Here is a 16718-nt window from a genome sequence, read left to right as displayed (position 1 = left end):
CCTCCTCCTCCTTCATCTAAAGAGTTGGTTTTATTCATGTTGTAACATTACAGCAGTTATGAATTAGAAACCCCTGCTTCCCACTCTTTCTTCTTTAGATGGAGGTCACCCAGTTCCTCCTTCACCTGCCTCCGTCTTGTTCATGATTAACTTTGGATGACTTGAGTTAAAGAAAGAAGCTTAAAGCCTGGAAGATTTAGAGGACATACAAAAGCAGTTTTGAGGAAAAGTAAATAAATGTAAGCAAACCCTCTGAATGAGTACCGAGTGTACATGTGTAGGTAACAGTGGCTCAGGGACTTTCAGCTTGGCGGCGACTTTAAAGGCTTAATTTTGGTTAACGTGTCTGATTGATGCTTCTGGGAAAGACCCAGCGTGAGCCCTCAGGCCCCGCGGCGTTCGTGTGTGGCTTCATGGGGTGAAACTTTGGAACAGGATGTGTTTGTGTGTTGGGTGTAGCTTGTTGTGATGAGTTCAAACACCTGGAAGATGACGTGTTTTGACTTCTTCACACGGAGAGGAAACGAAGGTGGAACGCTTCCCGCTGTCAGACGTGCGTTCGCCTGACAGCAGAAATGTGCACCGCGTGAACTTAAAGGCTGACTCACAAATGGAAGGACGACCTCTCCGCTGTTTGTTTTTACTCCTGCAGCGTCGAACAGGTTTCCCCCTCATTCCCGTATCGCTTCATGCGCTCATCGATGTTTGCTCTGGATTACAGCATCGTTTCTCGTAAAGGAACCTCGGGGACGAGGTGGTTTGAATTGAAGGCTGCAGTCATGTGTAAATCCTCCCATTGTAGTCAGGAATGAAGACGGACAGCGAGTCTGATTTCCACACTCGGAGCATCTCTTACACTCGTCCTGTATTTAAAGCGAGAGCAGCAGCTTAGCTGATGCTCTGTATTTGAATATGGAGTCCACCTGCAGCTGTGCAGGAATATTTGTTATTTTCTGTCACTGTGCTTTCCTCCTGCGCTGTTATGGCCTGATTCTGAAGCTATAAAAACTGCTCTTTGTTAATTAACAAGGCTATTTGTGAATTGTGCAGTCCCATTTTAATGGTGGCCTTGGGCTCTAAAGCTCGCTCAGCATGCAGCGGTTTATGCAGAACTTCAGCCCGAATGAAAAGAAGAAACGAGGGGAAGAAAACAAGTAAAAAACAGAACCAGGATTTCTGTTTTAGATTTTTATTTTAACATAAACAAACACGTCCCAGACTAAACACAAATTCACACGAGAAAACTCATCCTCATCCATGGACACACATCCTGATTCTGATCTCGGTTTTCAACATTTAACAGTGCGAGGTCTTTAGTCATCATTAAAGCTGAAAATTCAGTCAAAATCCACGTTCTGATGGCCAGATGTTCAAGATACACGCATATATTAGGGGTGCAACGATATTCGTATCGATATTGAACCGTTCGATACAGTGCTTTCGGTTCGGTACGCATATGTATCGAACAATACAACATTTGTAATTTCTTTTATCAACTTTCCTTCTGACGATGCTGTCTGTGTTGAGCGCTCAGTGAATCTGCGTTCGACTACTCCGCCTAGGAGTCGAGCGCAGATCCACTGAGTGCTCAACACAGAAAGCATAGTCAGAAGGAAGAGCGCAGGGCAAGCTAGCGAGACAGAAGTTAAGCTCTACTTGCAACATGGCAAATTGAACCTCCCCCACCCTCATTCAGATCTGGCCTTTGGAACTATTTTGGTTTTCATGTGACGTATGACCCTGAAGGTAAGCGAGTCATGGACTAAAGTAAAACAGTATGTCGGATGTGCCACGCAATGCTCAATTACATGGGTGGGAACTAGTGTGTTAGCGCAGTTAGCTCGTTAACGTGTTGGCCGTCCTGCCCCATGCACGGGGCGATCAGAGGTAGCTCGTTAACGGAGATTTGCCGTGTTGTGGCGTTAAGGTCATTTCAACGAGATTAACCTGAAAGCACTAGTGGGAACACAACGAATATGACTGCACATTTGCGCTGACATCATCCTAGTGCCAAGACAAAAACAACAAGCACGCATGCTACAAACTTTACCAGAGTCATTTAGACAGCCGTTAGCACAGGATTCTCCTTATGGGGACCTGATATGTTTAATATGCTGCTGAGAATATAGCCCAGAAGAAGCGGATAGTATAGCTTTTATTTTGGAAAGAGACATTTCTCTGTAATAAACTCTCTTTTGAGTGATTCCTCAATCAGATATATTTATTTTTTTACTACTTTGTTGTTTCAGCAACATTAAATTTAAAAACTGTACTTTTGAGTTAAAATATATATTTATAATTTTAATAAATGACAAATTAAAAAGGCATGAACATTTTTTTTTTGTATCGAAAAAATATCGAATCGTGAATTTTGTGTATGGTTGCACCCCTAATATATATGCAACATATATCCAACTAATAACAAAACTGTGGCTTGAGAAGAATTAATTAAGTTGAAATAATTAAAAGGAGAATAACTCAGAAGACAAAATTAATCAATTGGATAAAAAAAATACAAAAAATAATCATTTTTGAGTGATTGTTAGTTTTACTCCATTTAGAGCTCAAATAAATGGAATAAATAAGTAAAACGCTAAAAATACGGTAAAATGTCAACTTAAAAATGTGACTGTAATATAATAAATGATTCTGTAAAGGGAAATATAATAAAGATGGCTGTTTTAATGTATGAAACGACACCTGCAGCTGATGTTGGGTGACGGCTCAGTGTACCCGGGGTGTTGAGTGTGTGACGGGGTTAAAAACACAGATGCGGTTACACATGTGTCATTTTGTCCTCGCTGATTCAAACCACGCTGAAAAATGTTTGGATGTCATTTGATTCATTTTGAATTATGTTGCTTTCCTTTATAAAGAAACTGTTTGTAATCAGTTTGAGTACCTTGAAGGACACGACGAGGTCAGAGTTTGGACGATGCAGACCTTGAGTCTTCTGCAGGCGCCCAAAGTTTGAACGCAGCACCTGCTTTTCTGGGGCGGTAAACTGGTCGACACGGGTTTTCACTGAGCTTTAAAAGCAAAAATGCATTATTTTTTTTACAAAACTGCGTCATCTGTTGGGAAGCGAAACCCATCTATAGAGGGCAGCGGGCTCCACAGCCCAAGGTCTGCAGCTTTAGCCGGCGTACAGGTTTGGATGACAGGGATGTGGAGTCCAAATTCAAACGTATCATCCGCTCTTCTTCTTGTACAGTCAACAACCTCTCGCTCTCAGCGGGAGGTTTTACACCTCGAGACTCAAAGAATGAGGAAAGTGCTTATAAACTGTCCAGACTGCCGCGTCAGGTCTCTGCTGCTGGCCCTGAACGTGTGTCATCAGAACAAAGGAATGTTATTGGTCAGATAACGCAGGTATGAGGTGGGTGACACGGGGCAGGCCGTCTCAGTAATGAATCCACTGGTTATCTGTCGGTGGAGCTTTATGGCTGTGATGTGGTGAGGGTGTTTTACAGTTGGACCTTGAGCAGCTATGAACTGGTTTGAAGCCTCATAACTCAACCTGAGGAATTTGCACGCCGCCTGACTCACCGCTCAGCTATGCAGCTCGCCGCCCTGTGTGTTTGCACTCTGCCTCTCGTTTTGTCAGTTTGCATCAGAGCGCCGAGGCTCGGCTCAGTGTTTACCTTGGTATGTGAAACCTGAGCGTGGGGGGGTGCACGTACTCGTATCAGGTTTTCACCCACTTTTGTTAGACTGCAAATTCATTTTTGACCAGAACGTCACCAGAATGACTTTTATGCTTCTTCTTTGAGTCTCGTGTGAGCTCAAAAATGTGCAGCCTTTCATGTGACGCTAAAAGTCCTGTAATTGGTGCAATTAAATTTTTTTTTTTTTTTTTTTTTTGTGGTGGGGCTGGCGACTCCAGCATTATCCCCTCTGAATCCTGCCGCTTACGCCCAAACTCACAGGATGTAGTTTTAAAATCTGTAAGTGCAAAGAAAATAACAGTTTACTGCTTCTCTAATGGCAGCGGTGCATTAAATGTGTAATCTTGCGTGATTTCCACGCTCAGAAGTGCCCTGTAAATGGAGATTTAGCTCAGTAATGCTCGACTGGTCTGAAGTAGAAACCAGCATCCACATGGATGACTGGCAGCCCTGCAGGTGAGCTGTGTGACAACAGGTTTCCTCTTCCAGCTCCAGGCCCCTGCGAGCCTGATCGAAACACTCCGCTTCAGACAATTTTTTTTCTACTCTTGGATCTGTATGATGTCATAGAGAGAGGATATCCCTAATATGGTCATCTTGGGGATCCCACTCAGGAGAAAGTTGCCTTTTTTAAATTTTCCTGTCATCTAAAGTAAAAACACGTGAACACACATACCCGAGGTGTTCACCTTCACGCTGTGGCATGTGAGGACTTCTTAAAGTGTGCTGGATTTAGATTTTGTTGATTTTGGACACTAACGGTCCAAACACACATGACTGAACACGTCTCATTGTTGAGGTATTATCGGCACGCTTGTTTACGCTCACTGTGGCTTGTTTTTGATCTGCTCCCTTGGCCGTTGCAGGCGGTTTGAGCGCTGATGCAGTGAAGCATGCGAGAAGCACACAAGCACCATTTGATTGACTGACGGTGAAACGAAGGCCGTCGCCACCGCTGCCAGCTGGTCCGCCGCTGTGAGGGGAAACTGTGACGGAGAGCGACTATGTTAGCGACTCCCCTTGACGATCAGAGGATAGGATTTAGCCAGTGGGAGGAAACAGAAAGAGAGGAATCAAATAATGGGATACCTGAGCTGCCGGCCGGTCGGACTGCCGGCTCTCTCTGGGATCAGCAGCCTCTCCGTCTTCCCCGGCTAAATTTAGAGCTGAGCTGAGGGGGTCTTCTCCGGGCCCCTTTCATTATTCATCAGCTGAAAAAGGACCCAGTTCAGTTTCTGCCGTCAGCAGTGAGCCGACTCCGAGTTTATCTGCAGTCACGACATAACGAAGGAACGCTGAAAAGAAACGCTAGCGACAAACCTCGGAATCAGTGAATCAAACACACATACATCTGTGTGTTTGCCTGGACAAAGCTTAGCACACAGACACATCCAAATGCTTTTATCTCACACACACACACGCACACGCACACACACACACACACACACACACACACACACACACACACACACACAGGCTTTTTGTCGACTGATAATTGGCACGCTGGGATGATGTGTTTGAGTTTCCGTATCTAAACAAAATGAAACCTTAAAGTGAGGAAAACGAGGGCAGCATCATTTATGGATGTGGATTTTCAGCTTCTCATATTTGGATGACGTGAGCCACGAGGGTCAAACTCACTTTAAGTTGTGGCTAACATGTCAACATCTCTGAAAATATAAACCATAAAAAAACAGATTAATATTCAGTTTACTGTTTTGAAAGTATTCACTTTTAGTTATCCATTCACCAAACATGTGGTGAACATTGTGAATTATATATAAAAAGATGAGTACTGTTAGTACAAAGAAGCAGAAACTATGGACACGATCCAGTGTTTGGGTTCTGAGTCCAGCTGGATCGGGTGTGGATCTGTTCAGCTCACGTCAGCAGCAGGAGATCTGAAACAGGACGGAGGAAGTTGGCATTAAAAGGACGAACAGTGTGGAGTTTTTTCACTCAGCAGCTTTTACTTCTTGAGCGTGTCGACGTGACTGAAAATCACAGCTGACTCTCGGCTTCTGTCCCGCTCGCTCGAGCTCTTATGTGCCAAACACTTGTTTGGAAGCTTTTGTTGCACTTAAGTTAGAAGTCGTCGTTACAGCCTTGATTACACTCGGTCATTCCGGTTGTACTTCTGTGGACTCTGCCTGTGGACGAGTGTGCGCGACCACCAAAACAGGCACATGGCATCCATATAAACCCCTGTGCCCGCTGTCTGATGGTCAAATTTACATCACTCGGACCCTTGCAGACTCACAGACATGGGAAGTAGAAACTTAAGCCACACAGTGAGCGCTTAGCAACCATTTGGCGAGGCAACGATCAAAAATGGTTGGCGAGCGGTTTCTGGAGGAAACATGATCACATAGAGGTACTCGTACTGAGACAAAGACCTGTGTGCTTTGCTTACTCGCAGGTTACCGCTGATGAAGCAGCTGTGAAACTAAGAGTGATGCAAACTGTAAACGGAGACCGTCAAAGTAAAAGTTGAGGCTTTTTGAAATGTGTCGTTTCAGCAGTAAAGCACGACTTTTACTTTGAAGTCAAGCCTGCTCCACTCTGTGTGCGAGGAGGTGCACACACAGCGAGGCCGAGAGCAGGGGACAAGCTGGCAAAGCTATAAATACAAATACGGCTCAGATGGAGGCGCATCCTTCCTTTCCATCCATTTCCATATAGTTAATATAATTTCAAAATTAAATTATAAATCGCTTTCTAAAGATGTCGTGTAGGAGTAATATAAAAAATAAAATGAGTCTTCAGTGGGCATTTAATAAAAAAGTCCCAGCTTTCCTCTGGTTGATGTCCTGAGATCAGTTCACGCACAGCAGGACTGTGAAGTGGAGAATATGACACGGTAACGTGGTTGTTATGAGTCCACGTGGGATTTTTAATATTTAATGTCAGCCAAGGCGCTTTGAGGTCGAGAGGTTGCCCCGGAAACCTCCAGGCGATGCGTCACCACCGCCTGTGGAATGTGGCGGGTCGGTTTCCTCCTATTGTGATGAGTGACAGGGACCACCCCCCTACACACCCAGCCTTTCTCCTATCCCCCTCCTCCTGCTGCTGCTGCTGAAGAAGCTTTCACACAGAGAGCGAGTGGGGATAAAAACAGTGTTTGAGTGGGTTCATTCAGCAGGGTTTGAATGTTTGGGTTTGATTTGGACGCGTTTCCAAATAAACAGCTTTAATGGACTCGATCTTAAACATCGAGCGGGCAACACAAAAACATGTAGAACTCATGCAAACAGGCGAGTCAGAGCCCTCCTTTGCATCCGGATCTGTGGCAGCCCTGATGATGAGGAGTGATGAAGAGCTTTCTGTGCTCTGACTCTGTTTTTCTGTTTCTCAGGCAGACGAAGCCTCTGACGTTCGCCGACTGCATCGGGGACGAGCTGCCGGTTGGCTGGGAGGAGGCGTACGACCCCGTCGTCGGAGCGTACTATGTCGACCACAACACCAGTGAGTTTCTCTCCTCATCATCCTGTTTCTCCCTCCTCTGTGAATGAGCTAAGGCACCAGTCAGCCTCTCGCTCAGGCTTGGAGGCGGCTCAGCTTCATGAAGCAAAGGACCGGCAGGTTTATGGGACACTGCTGAATTACACTGTCGTAACAGTCTTTTCTGTTCTGTTGTACATTAAGAAGCTGTGATCAGTTCCTCTGCTGCATCAAAAGAAAGCTAAGAAAGGTTTTTAAGCTTTGTGCCTCTTCCAACCTTTGAACTCCTGCTCATGTTTCCTCTTCATCGTGTTTTCCTCCAGAGAGCACCCAGCTGGAGGACCCGCGGGCCCAGTGGCAGCGGGAGCAGGAGGCCATGCTGCGGGACTACCTGGCCGTGGCCAGCGACGCGCTCAGCGCCCAGAAGGAGATCTACCAGGTGAAGGAGCAGAGGCTCCGCCTGGCACAGCAGGAGTACCGCCAGCTCAACGACGCGTGGAGGGACAAGTCCACGTCGCAGACGAGCTGTGAGTGACGGCCGAAATCAAAAACCTCCGTCTGTCTGATTTTACACGAGAGATCAGCTCTGACCTCTTTGTGTTTGCGATGTGATGGACAGAGGAGGTCAGCAGGAGTCTGTGACTGATGTCTGCAGACGACACTGATGTGAGAGCAGGAGGAAGAACGCCTAATTCTGCTGGCATCACACAGTGTGACAGTGACAGCAGTAATCACGCATTCATACATGTGATCGTGAGAAAAGTGTCAAAAACAGTCGTCAGTACAAGAAAATAATAAAAAGAATATAGAAAGATAAAATAAATAATTAAGAAACTATTAAAAATAAAAAAGGGAATTAATAAATAAATAATAAATAATAAAATGTACTTTAAAATGTAAAAACAATTCCTTAATTTGAAAAAAGAAATTTTTTTTAAATTTTCAAATAAATATAATATTTATAAATATCAATAAAGTTAACATAAAAACAAACAAGTAAAAGTAAAATAAAAATATTTATCAAGATATAAAAAATAAAAAATGAAAATATTTTTAAAAATAAAATTGAAATTAAAAATGCATTCAAATTCAGAATAAAAATACAAATATTTAATAAATATAGTTCAATAAAAGTAAAAAGAGTAAAATAACGTTTTTATTAATCTGTACATTGTCACATTTAAAAAATAAATAAATTCTGTATAATTTTTTGGGGTTTTCAGCTTTTCTGTTAAAAACTAATTCAGCAGAGGTTTCCTCACTGAGACTGTACCAAATGCTTCGGCCTCAGCCTGAAGCTGAAATCACAGCCTCTCTAACGTCTAACGTCCCGTTGTTTCCACAGTGAATTCCAGATCGTCCTCTTCCAGCAAGTACGACCCGGACATCCTCAAAGCCGAGATATCCACGGCCAAAAGTCGGGTAAGACCACCTCCGTCCAAATAGGAGGCATAACGTTAGCTGAGCCTGCAGGCATGTAAACAAACATTAGGAAAATAAGGTGAGAGAGAGCACGGAGTCACATTTACCTACAGCAGAGGACGACCCACCTGCTTTGATTAGTGAACAGTTTACACGTTAACGGCCGGCGGGCACTGCGGGCTGCCGGGCGCTTCGCTGCAGGGTGGGGGTGTTGAGCTTTCTGGCCTCCTAGGCTGGTGTAAACCCTGCTGTTGTTCATCTTGAAAGGGGAAAAACAAAGAGCGTCACACACACACCTCCTGGCTGTGGATCAACTATGCACTTGAAGAGTCACCTGAGTCGAACTCTGGCCACGCCCCCCCACATAGTCAGCATTTTAATTTGTTCAAAGCAGCACGACCACATACCAAACTCATTCTTTCCTCGTGAGATGTTTTGGACTCTTTTAGAGCCGCTTTGCATGACTCACGGTTCAGAATGATCCTTATTTGCCTGATACTGGGCTCCCTTTGATACAAACCATGTCGCCTTCACTCCAACTACTTTTAAGCCAACGTTCTTCTGATTGGTTGCCCCCCATAAAGAGAGAGCCCCTCTCTGTGACATCATACAGATCTGAGAGTAGAAAAAACTGTCTGAAATGTCTTGTTTAAACACCTGTAGGGTAACACACAGAGCTCAGCTGCTCTGAAGCATTAAACTCCATATTTGTGAGCCACTTTTAAAGATGTAAGACGTTTTGGTCCTGGAGGTTTGGTCTCTAACCCTCACCCTGTCTCTGCCTCTTCTCAGGTGAACAAGTTGAAGCGGGACCTCGCCTGTATGAAGCAGGAGCTGCTGTACAAAGAGCAAGGCTTCGAGACGCTCAAAGAGTGAGTTTTGAAGTTTCCCGTGTCTTCTTGCTGCGTTACCTCGATTGCCTTGCTGGAGTCCAGAGGGGTGCAAAGCGAGTCCGTCCTCCTCGCTGAAGGGCAGTGCTGACAGGCGTGCTCGCGAGCAGCCGGCTGGGGGGTTCGGTCCTCACCTTTTTCGGCTCCTTATTTAATTTGCGAGGCGGTCAGAATCTGACATGAATAGAAAGTGTTTGTGTGACCTTCCCTCAGTCTCACAGCCCAGTTTAAAGGGCAGACAGGTAGATTAATTCCACCCGGAGAGACAATCAGCAGCCACGTCCTAAAGATTAATGCTCAGCTGTTTCGATATTAGTTTGTTGGGCAGGTTTTCACTTTTTCATTCTGGGTTTGCATCGACATGTCAGCCAAAGAGGAAGTTTACTGATGCTGTGGCTGAAAATCAAGCGCAGCCATGTTTGTGCTGTTCAGAGCTGGTGTGACGTCCCGAACGAGGAACAAAAGGATTTCAGATTGTGTGACCGAAGCCGTTCTCGAGTTCTTGTTGACGTTTCGGGCACAAACAAACACAGGATTAATATTCCTGTTTGATGAAATCTGGAGGGCTTTTTCTTTTTTGAGGTGCAGTTTTGAATATTATACCAGGTTATCATACAAACAACTCATTCACCACAGGTTACTGTAGATCCCAGATCATCAGGGCTATCGTTCGCATTCTTCCTGTTCCTCATCCAGAGTAAACCACCACCTGTTTTATTCCAGAAAATTCAAAAATCTAACACTAACACAAATGTCTGGTCTGGGAGGAAAAGCTTCACGATGGATGGAAAAAAACTGTTATGCAGTAATAACAGTTCAAGAGTCTGAAATTAAAGTTTTATCATTGGAATAGGGATGGGTATTGATAAGATTTTCACGATTCCGATTCCATTTTCGATTCTGTTTAATGATTCGATTCTTTATCGATTCTCTTATCAACTCTTTTTAAAAAAGAAGATTAGCTTAGAACTTTGTTTTATATCTTCTCTTTGAACAAGATAGAAATTTAGGAGTAACATGGCCTTACAAACCCAACAGTGAGATCTTAAGAGATCCACAGCCTGCGGCTCTTCAATGGGGTGTCACAGGGTCCCCAGGAAAAAAAATTGTAAATGTAAAATAATAAAATAAATATTCTTCTGTTGCAATAACAAAGTATAACATAAATTATTCTGTAGCAATTACACAAGAATATCCAGTAATGTCCCTGCCTACAATTAAACACATTCACTTACTGAAAATCATCTGCTGTGGCAAATGGGTGCAAGCCTTTGACCACAAACTGAGTCACTGCTCGGTGACATTCGTATATCCTGGCCTGAAAGGAGACGCTACCGGTAGACTGCAGCGAGAACTGCCAGCATCTGAGCCAGACTCTGTCTGTCTCATCGTGGTCGCCTAAATGCACAGTAATGGCAGGTTTTGTAATAAGGCAGATCGCGCTAACATAATATGCTCTATTAGTTGATTATTTACCTGCCGCATTAACAGGAGAGGACGTGCAAACGTTACCGCTGCTGCTGGGTTGAGATTCACGAGTCCGGAGCGGAATTAAAAACACGACATTCATTTAAGGTTATCGTGTGTTTTGTGAACAAATGCTTTTGCATATTCGTAGTGTTTCCTCCCTTAAATGAAATATCTACTTTGCAAGTACTGCAAGTTGCCCTGTTGTCATCCGCTCTCGTAAAGTAAAACCAAACTTTTGAGCGTTTGAGCCGCCGTGTTTCCTGCCAGGTAAATGACGCTCTGGAATCGATGAGGGAATCGTTTGCAAAAATGGCAAACAATTCCAAGGAAATGAAACAGTGGGAACCGGTTCTCAACAAGAACCGGGTTTCGATACCCATCCCTACATTCGAAGCACTTGAGCTACGGCAAGAAAACAAAACGGGCAACAATAAAAATGAATAAACTGAAAAAATAAATAAATAAATAAATAAAATGAACACAAGCGTCTTCTAGCTGAGATCAGGAGAATCAGAAAAACACGTCACATGAATTCATGAACGTGTCAGATGCTGACCGATATCGTCGCCGTGCTCTCCTCTGTTGTCTGCATCACAGTGAAGCGATGTTTGGAATTTGCCCCTGTGTGTGTGTGTGTGTGTGTGTGTGTGTGTGTGTGTGTGTGTGTGTGTGTGTGTGTGTGTGTGTGTGTGTGTGTGTGTGTCTAACTGTAAACGTGAAAGTGGAGATTGAAGTGGTGTAAACGAGCCGCCACTTATCGCCTCGGCTGATATCACACATTCCTTCTGATCGTTAAACTCTATCAGGAACAATGCAGATGTGAGCGCTCGCCTCTGACCTGCTTCCACCCCTCCGAATATGAACTTAAAGTGGCCGAGGCTTTTTTCCCTCTGTGTGCGAACAGGAATGTTGGGTCTGTTTGTCTTGCCCCTCACGGCACAGTGAGAGTGTCAGGAGGATTAAAGAGCGAGCGGTCGGACGGCATTCCTCCGCGACTTTCCCCTCCCGCTCCACTCGCTACGCAGACGGCGTCCGGACAGCCAATCCCCCCCCGGCTCAGACTGGAATGCAGCCACATGCTCGGCTCCTGATAAGTTTTCACTGCCACACACGAGAGTGAAAGTTTACGAGCAAAAAAAGAGAGAAAAATGTAAACCCAAAAGTAAACGCAGGCTTCCCGGGACTTGAGTTTAGCTTCGTTCATTGGACCGCGCTCTGAAAAATGGAAAAGAGGCCTCGCAGCAGATCCACCTGTAGCTCCTGCACAAGCTCTAACGTATAAATGCATCAAATCCAAGCAAGTATTGTAACCAAAGATGCAGTAAAGCATTCCCCACAAATTCAACAACCAGGCTGTCCCATCAAACATCAACATTACACACAAATCTGGATGTTTAAAGGAGAAAAACACTGGACTGGGATCGTTTTGACGTGAAATCACATTTTTTAGCACGAAGGAAAAAGATTTGATTTCTTCTGAACACTTCAGGCACACTCAGGAAAACAGACACTGTACGCAATGAAGTCCAGGATGTTGTAGACGGCAGCAGGTCTGCAACCGCTCTTTGATCCAGTCTGTCATAATACAGAGACCGGCTGAGACAAAGTGGCAGGGCTGATGTGACAGGTGCCCAACATCCCTGCTCTCGTAGAGGATTATAATATAATCTGTTAACATGGAGGGAAACCTCGCAGATGTGCCTGTGATTGTAAATTAGACAGAGATTAATTTGAACCTTTATCGATGTTTCAGCTTCACACTGAGCTGAAAGGAGAATAGTCCAAATATATGAAGTGATTAATCTGAATACATGTGTTCAGTTTATTGATAAATGGCTGTTCAGTAAATTGAAGTACGTGTTGTTATATTTGGTATTAAAGGTGGAGCCTAAAGATTACAGCTGATTAATATACTACACTACTTACCAAGCACAGTGATTTTCATGAGCTGCCCGCCCTCGTCTGACAGGACGGGGTCAAACGTGCTCGTGACCGTGAATCAGCCTTAAAGTTGCGGGTTTCAGTGCGGACGTGAGTCTGAGGTCACATGTGTCAAACGGGAGCAGGACCTGCTGATGACCAGGTCCAGGTGACCTCCCTCGACCATAAAAACCCAGAGGGCACCTCCCCCTTCAGCAAACACTCCTCTCCTGTATAAATTATATATATATCTGTGTGTGTGTGTGTGTGTGTGTGTGCACGTTTAGATCTGAAGCGCTGCTTTCAGTGAACATGAGTCCATGTCTGAGAGGGATTTCAGAGGATTACCGTATTTCCCGGACTACAAAGCGCACCTGAATATTAGCCGCACAAGCTAAAATCAGGGGAAAATCCTGTTTTGTACATACATTAGCCGCACCTGACTAAAGGCCGCAGGTGTTTCAATGTTGACTCATCATATGTAAGAGAATATGCACAAAGCGAATTGTCAGGAAAGAGATGGCTGTTTGGAGACACACCCCTTTTATTAATATTTTGAAAAACAAGTTATGGGTACATATTTGCACATGTAGTACATAACAGTAACCTACAGCACACCAGAAAAATAGATTCGGACTACCTTTTAGGCTCAGGTGCAGTGACACGGCTTTAACAAGAAGAAAAGTCAGTCATTCACCATCTTTCTCTTCTTCCTGCGCTCTAAAACCACCAAAGTCCTCTCCTCCAATGTCGGAAACGAACAGGCTCAGGGTGGCTTCATCATCCACTCTCAGCTTCTTTCCTTCGTTGTCACTTTCAAAACCAAAGAAATCCTCGTTGTCAGTGTCAGAGTCGAACACCCTCAGAAGGGCCGTGGCGGTGTCCTCCTCTCCATCATGCAGGAGTCCAGCCCTTCAAAATCCGTTGGTGATCGTGGATGTTTTCACACTTTTCCACGCTGTCAGAATCCACCGGTGGAGTTGAGCATAACTTGCTTTTCGCAAGTTTATCGCCGCTCGTCATCCACGCCTCCCGCTGAATGCGTAGCGATACTTTGAAGTTTGTTTTTCGTGCTACTTCGTACGGCACTACGTTGCCTGGCGGACGGACATGTGACTAACATACCACTCTTGAACCCCGATCCTTCCGCCAGGCAACGTAGTGCCGTACAACAGCGGAACACACAAAACAAATCGTCTTACGATATCACAAAAATCATGGACAATCCATAGAAAAGCCGCACCTGACTAAAAGCCGCAGGGTTCAAAGCTTGTGCAAAAAGTAGCGGCTTATAGCCCGACAATTACGGTACTCGTCCCCTCGGCCTGTTACAGACAAGTGCCTCCCTCCCTGCTCGCTTCCTCATTCCTGCTCTACCTTGTTTTGTCCCTCGCTCCCTCCCTCCCTCTCGGCCCGATCCTCCCTCCCCTCTTCCCTCTCTGAAGAATGTGGACGGGCCGGTTGTTCAGATGCATGAATGACTTACCGATGACGGGCTTTACACGGCTGCTGCCGCCGTCTCCGAGCGCAGCCAAGCTGCACTCGCAGCCGTGACAGGGATCCTGCGTCTCACCTGAACCAACAGTCGACCCTCGTCGTAGTTAGAGTTGGAATTACTGACACGTTCCACTGACTGCTCGGTTTTTAAAATATCAACCACGACTGAGCGTGTTGTTATTTTTAATTTCTCATTAAAATATAGAATAAATCATCCATCATATTTGAAAGGTCTGTGGGCCGATTAGAGGAGGGATTAAACACTCACTCGCGTCCTGAAAACATCTGTCCCATCAGCTGTTTCACAGCAAAAACAAACAGAAACAAATAAAAACCCAGCGAGGCGAAGCTTGGACCTCATCCGCCTCCCTGAGCGATTCAGAGACCGGCCACCGGAGGCGCGTGCGTGTCTGTCCGGGTCGACGCTCCTGCGCCTAAACCGCACACCATTTCCTGCAGAGGGTTTGATGTAGTCAACAGCCTGATTACACGTTAGCTGATAAACTGGTGACTCATTCATACCAGTGACAGTTATGAGTTCACCAGTAGAGCTGGAAGAGTCTTTTAATCTGAAACAAGGCGTGGGATTCATGAATCCATCTAAATTATACAAGACTGTTGCACATTTATGGCGTAGTAAATGGTATTTTTTGCAGGGCAGTAAGGTTGCGTTTGAGCTTGTGATGCCTGTGAGAAAGGACGGCTGTGGGAGAACATCCTGACCGTATTTTCACACAATTATTCCGATTTAATGTCAGAACGCGGCCCTGTCGGCTTCCTCAGTTCTGACTCACTTGAGGTCACCTGTGGGGCGCGACGTACCCGAAACTGGGGGAAAAATCAAAGCTCGGTTCATCGGAGCTCGATTTACAGTCATGAGTGGAATCCAAACCTCGTCCCTGACATTTACACTCGATGTGTATCGCTCCGCCACAAAGAGTAAAAAGTCAGAGCCGATAGATGTTGAATGACGTGTTTTTACTGGAAACCACGAAGGTGAGAAGACTGCTGAGTGACGTGCTCGCGCTGAGCAGCTTCCTCTGGCCCTGTATCAAAGCGCCGCTAAGTGAACAAACATCTGCTCACTTGGTTTTCAATCTGAATCCTAACTGACCTCCTCCTCTTTCTCTTCCTCCTCCAGGATCGACCAGAAGGTGTCCAACAGCCCGTCCGGTTACAGGCTGCAGGAGGCCCAGGCCATCCTCAGCGAGGTGCGCTCCATCCGCGACGCCATCAGCTCCGGGGAGAAGGAGAAGCAGGAGCTCATGCAGGTAAACCTGGGTTGGAAGCCTGGACTTCTCACATTTACACTCTCAGTAGGCTTCACGTGTAATTTATGGCTTATTTAAGGCTTAACAGTTACTCTGGGACGTCTGGAGAGATGATAAATCTACCTCGACCTGCGTGAAGAAGCAGTTTGGACCAATAAACGGTTAAAAACATCAGACAGCTGTGAGGATGTTTCAGCAGAGCGTGACCTTTCAAAATAAAACCACAGAGCTACCTTGACTCTATGTGCTTCACGCCGGTGTTTGGATCGTCTTTCTTCCTCCTTTCGTTCATCGACAGGAGGGCACTCGATGTTAATGTGCAGCTGAACTTTTGGACGCAGGACCTTGCTTGGCTTGGTTAAAGGTTTGAGTTCAGTTTAGACGAGCTGGGAGCATCGTGTATGTTCATCTTACAGCTGTGCACGTGTGTCACATGATGACGAGGACAGAGGCGATGGTCTTAAAGTGTTCGTGGAGCAGACGCCGTGTGAGTTCAGTCAAAGGCATCGATAAAAAAACGATCAGGTGTCATTCTGTATCGCAGTAATGTGATTGGCATTTCTCACTCTGTAAGAGAACGTCTGAACGTCTGCGGTGCAGCTGTTTACGTCATCGTAAAGTGGGAGAGACTGACGCCGTTAAAACCGCGAGGCAACGTCGGGCTGGTACGTCAGCGCTCACGTAAAGCATTAAAAATACAAGTGTCTGAGGGTTAGACCCAGCTCGGCCAAAGGAAGGGGATCCAGCTACGATTTAAGGAGGTCCGGTTAGAGGAAAACAGCCTTAAAGAATTCAGTTTCTGCGTGCAGTCGAGCTGTCAAATACAACAAAGAACATACATTTAAATGATGAGGAGAGGCTCCTCTAAGGTTTTATTCATTCCATCAGATGCATTTACAGTGAACTAGCTCAGCTGCTTCCTGTTTTTCTGTTTTCACTCTGTAATTGATGTGATTGGCCGAGCAGCATCACATGGGCACAGTTAGAAAGCATTCGTCTGTACGTACACCAACATAAAGACAAAAGATTAAAATAACTTGGGCCTGTAAAGATGGGTCCAGACCTGGACCGCGATCCACCCGTTGGTGACCACGGGACCGGGGTGATAACGGCGGCAGGAACCTGAAGGTAAAAAGAAG

General features: G+C 45.3%; 1 protein-coding gene and 1 long non-coding RNA gene across 2 annotated transcripts in view; one reads left to right on the top strand and one right to left on the bottom strand.

Annotated features, from left to right (window-relative positions):
* Positions 1-16718, top strand: part of wwc1 (WW and C2 domain containing 1) — a 46737-nt gene that overhangs the window by 9874 nt on the left and 20145 nt on the right. Inside the window, exons 2-6 of the mRNA XM_080866740.1 lie at positions 7024-7133; positions 7433-7636; positions 8455-8531; positions 9324-9403; positions 15450-15579. Of these exons, the coding sequence (XP_080722866.1) occupies positions 7024-7133; positions 7433-7636; positions 8455-8531; positions 9324-9403; positions 15450-15579 (601 nt within the window). The remainder of the gene's footprint in view (positions 1-7023; positions 7134-7432; positions 7637-8454; positions 8532-9323; positions 9404-15449; positions 15580-16718) is intronic.
* On the bottom strand, positions 8441-12952 carry LOC308386910. The gene is made up of 3 exons (XR_013969871.1): positions 12818-12952; positions 8660-8790; positions 8441-8576 (listed from the first exon to the last, which is right to left on the bottom strand). It is a non-coding gene; the product is annotated as an uncharacterized lncRNA (long non-coding RNA).

This window comes from Rhamphochromis sp. 'chilingali', assembly GCF_963969265.1.
Source record: "Rhamphochromis sp. 'chilingali' genome assembly, chromosome: 19".
NCBI lineage: Eukaryota > Metazoa > Chordata > Actinopteri > Cichliformes > Cichlidae > Rhamphochromis > Rhamphochromis sp. 'chilingali'.
The sequence above is the reverse complement of the archived record's forward strand: the minus strand, read 5'-3'. Positions and strand labels throughout refer to the sequence as shown.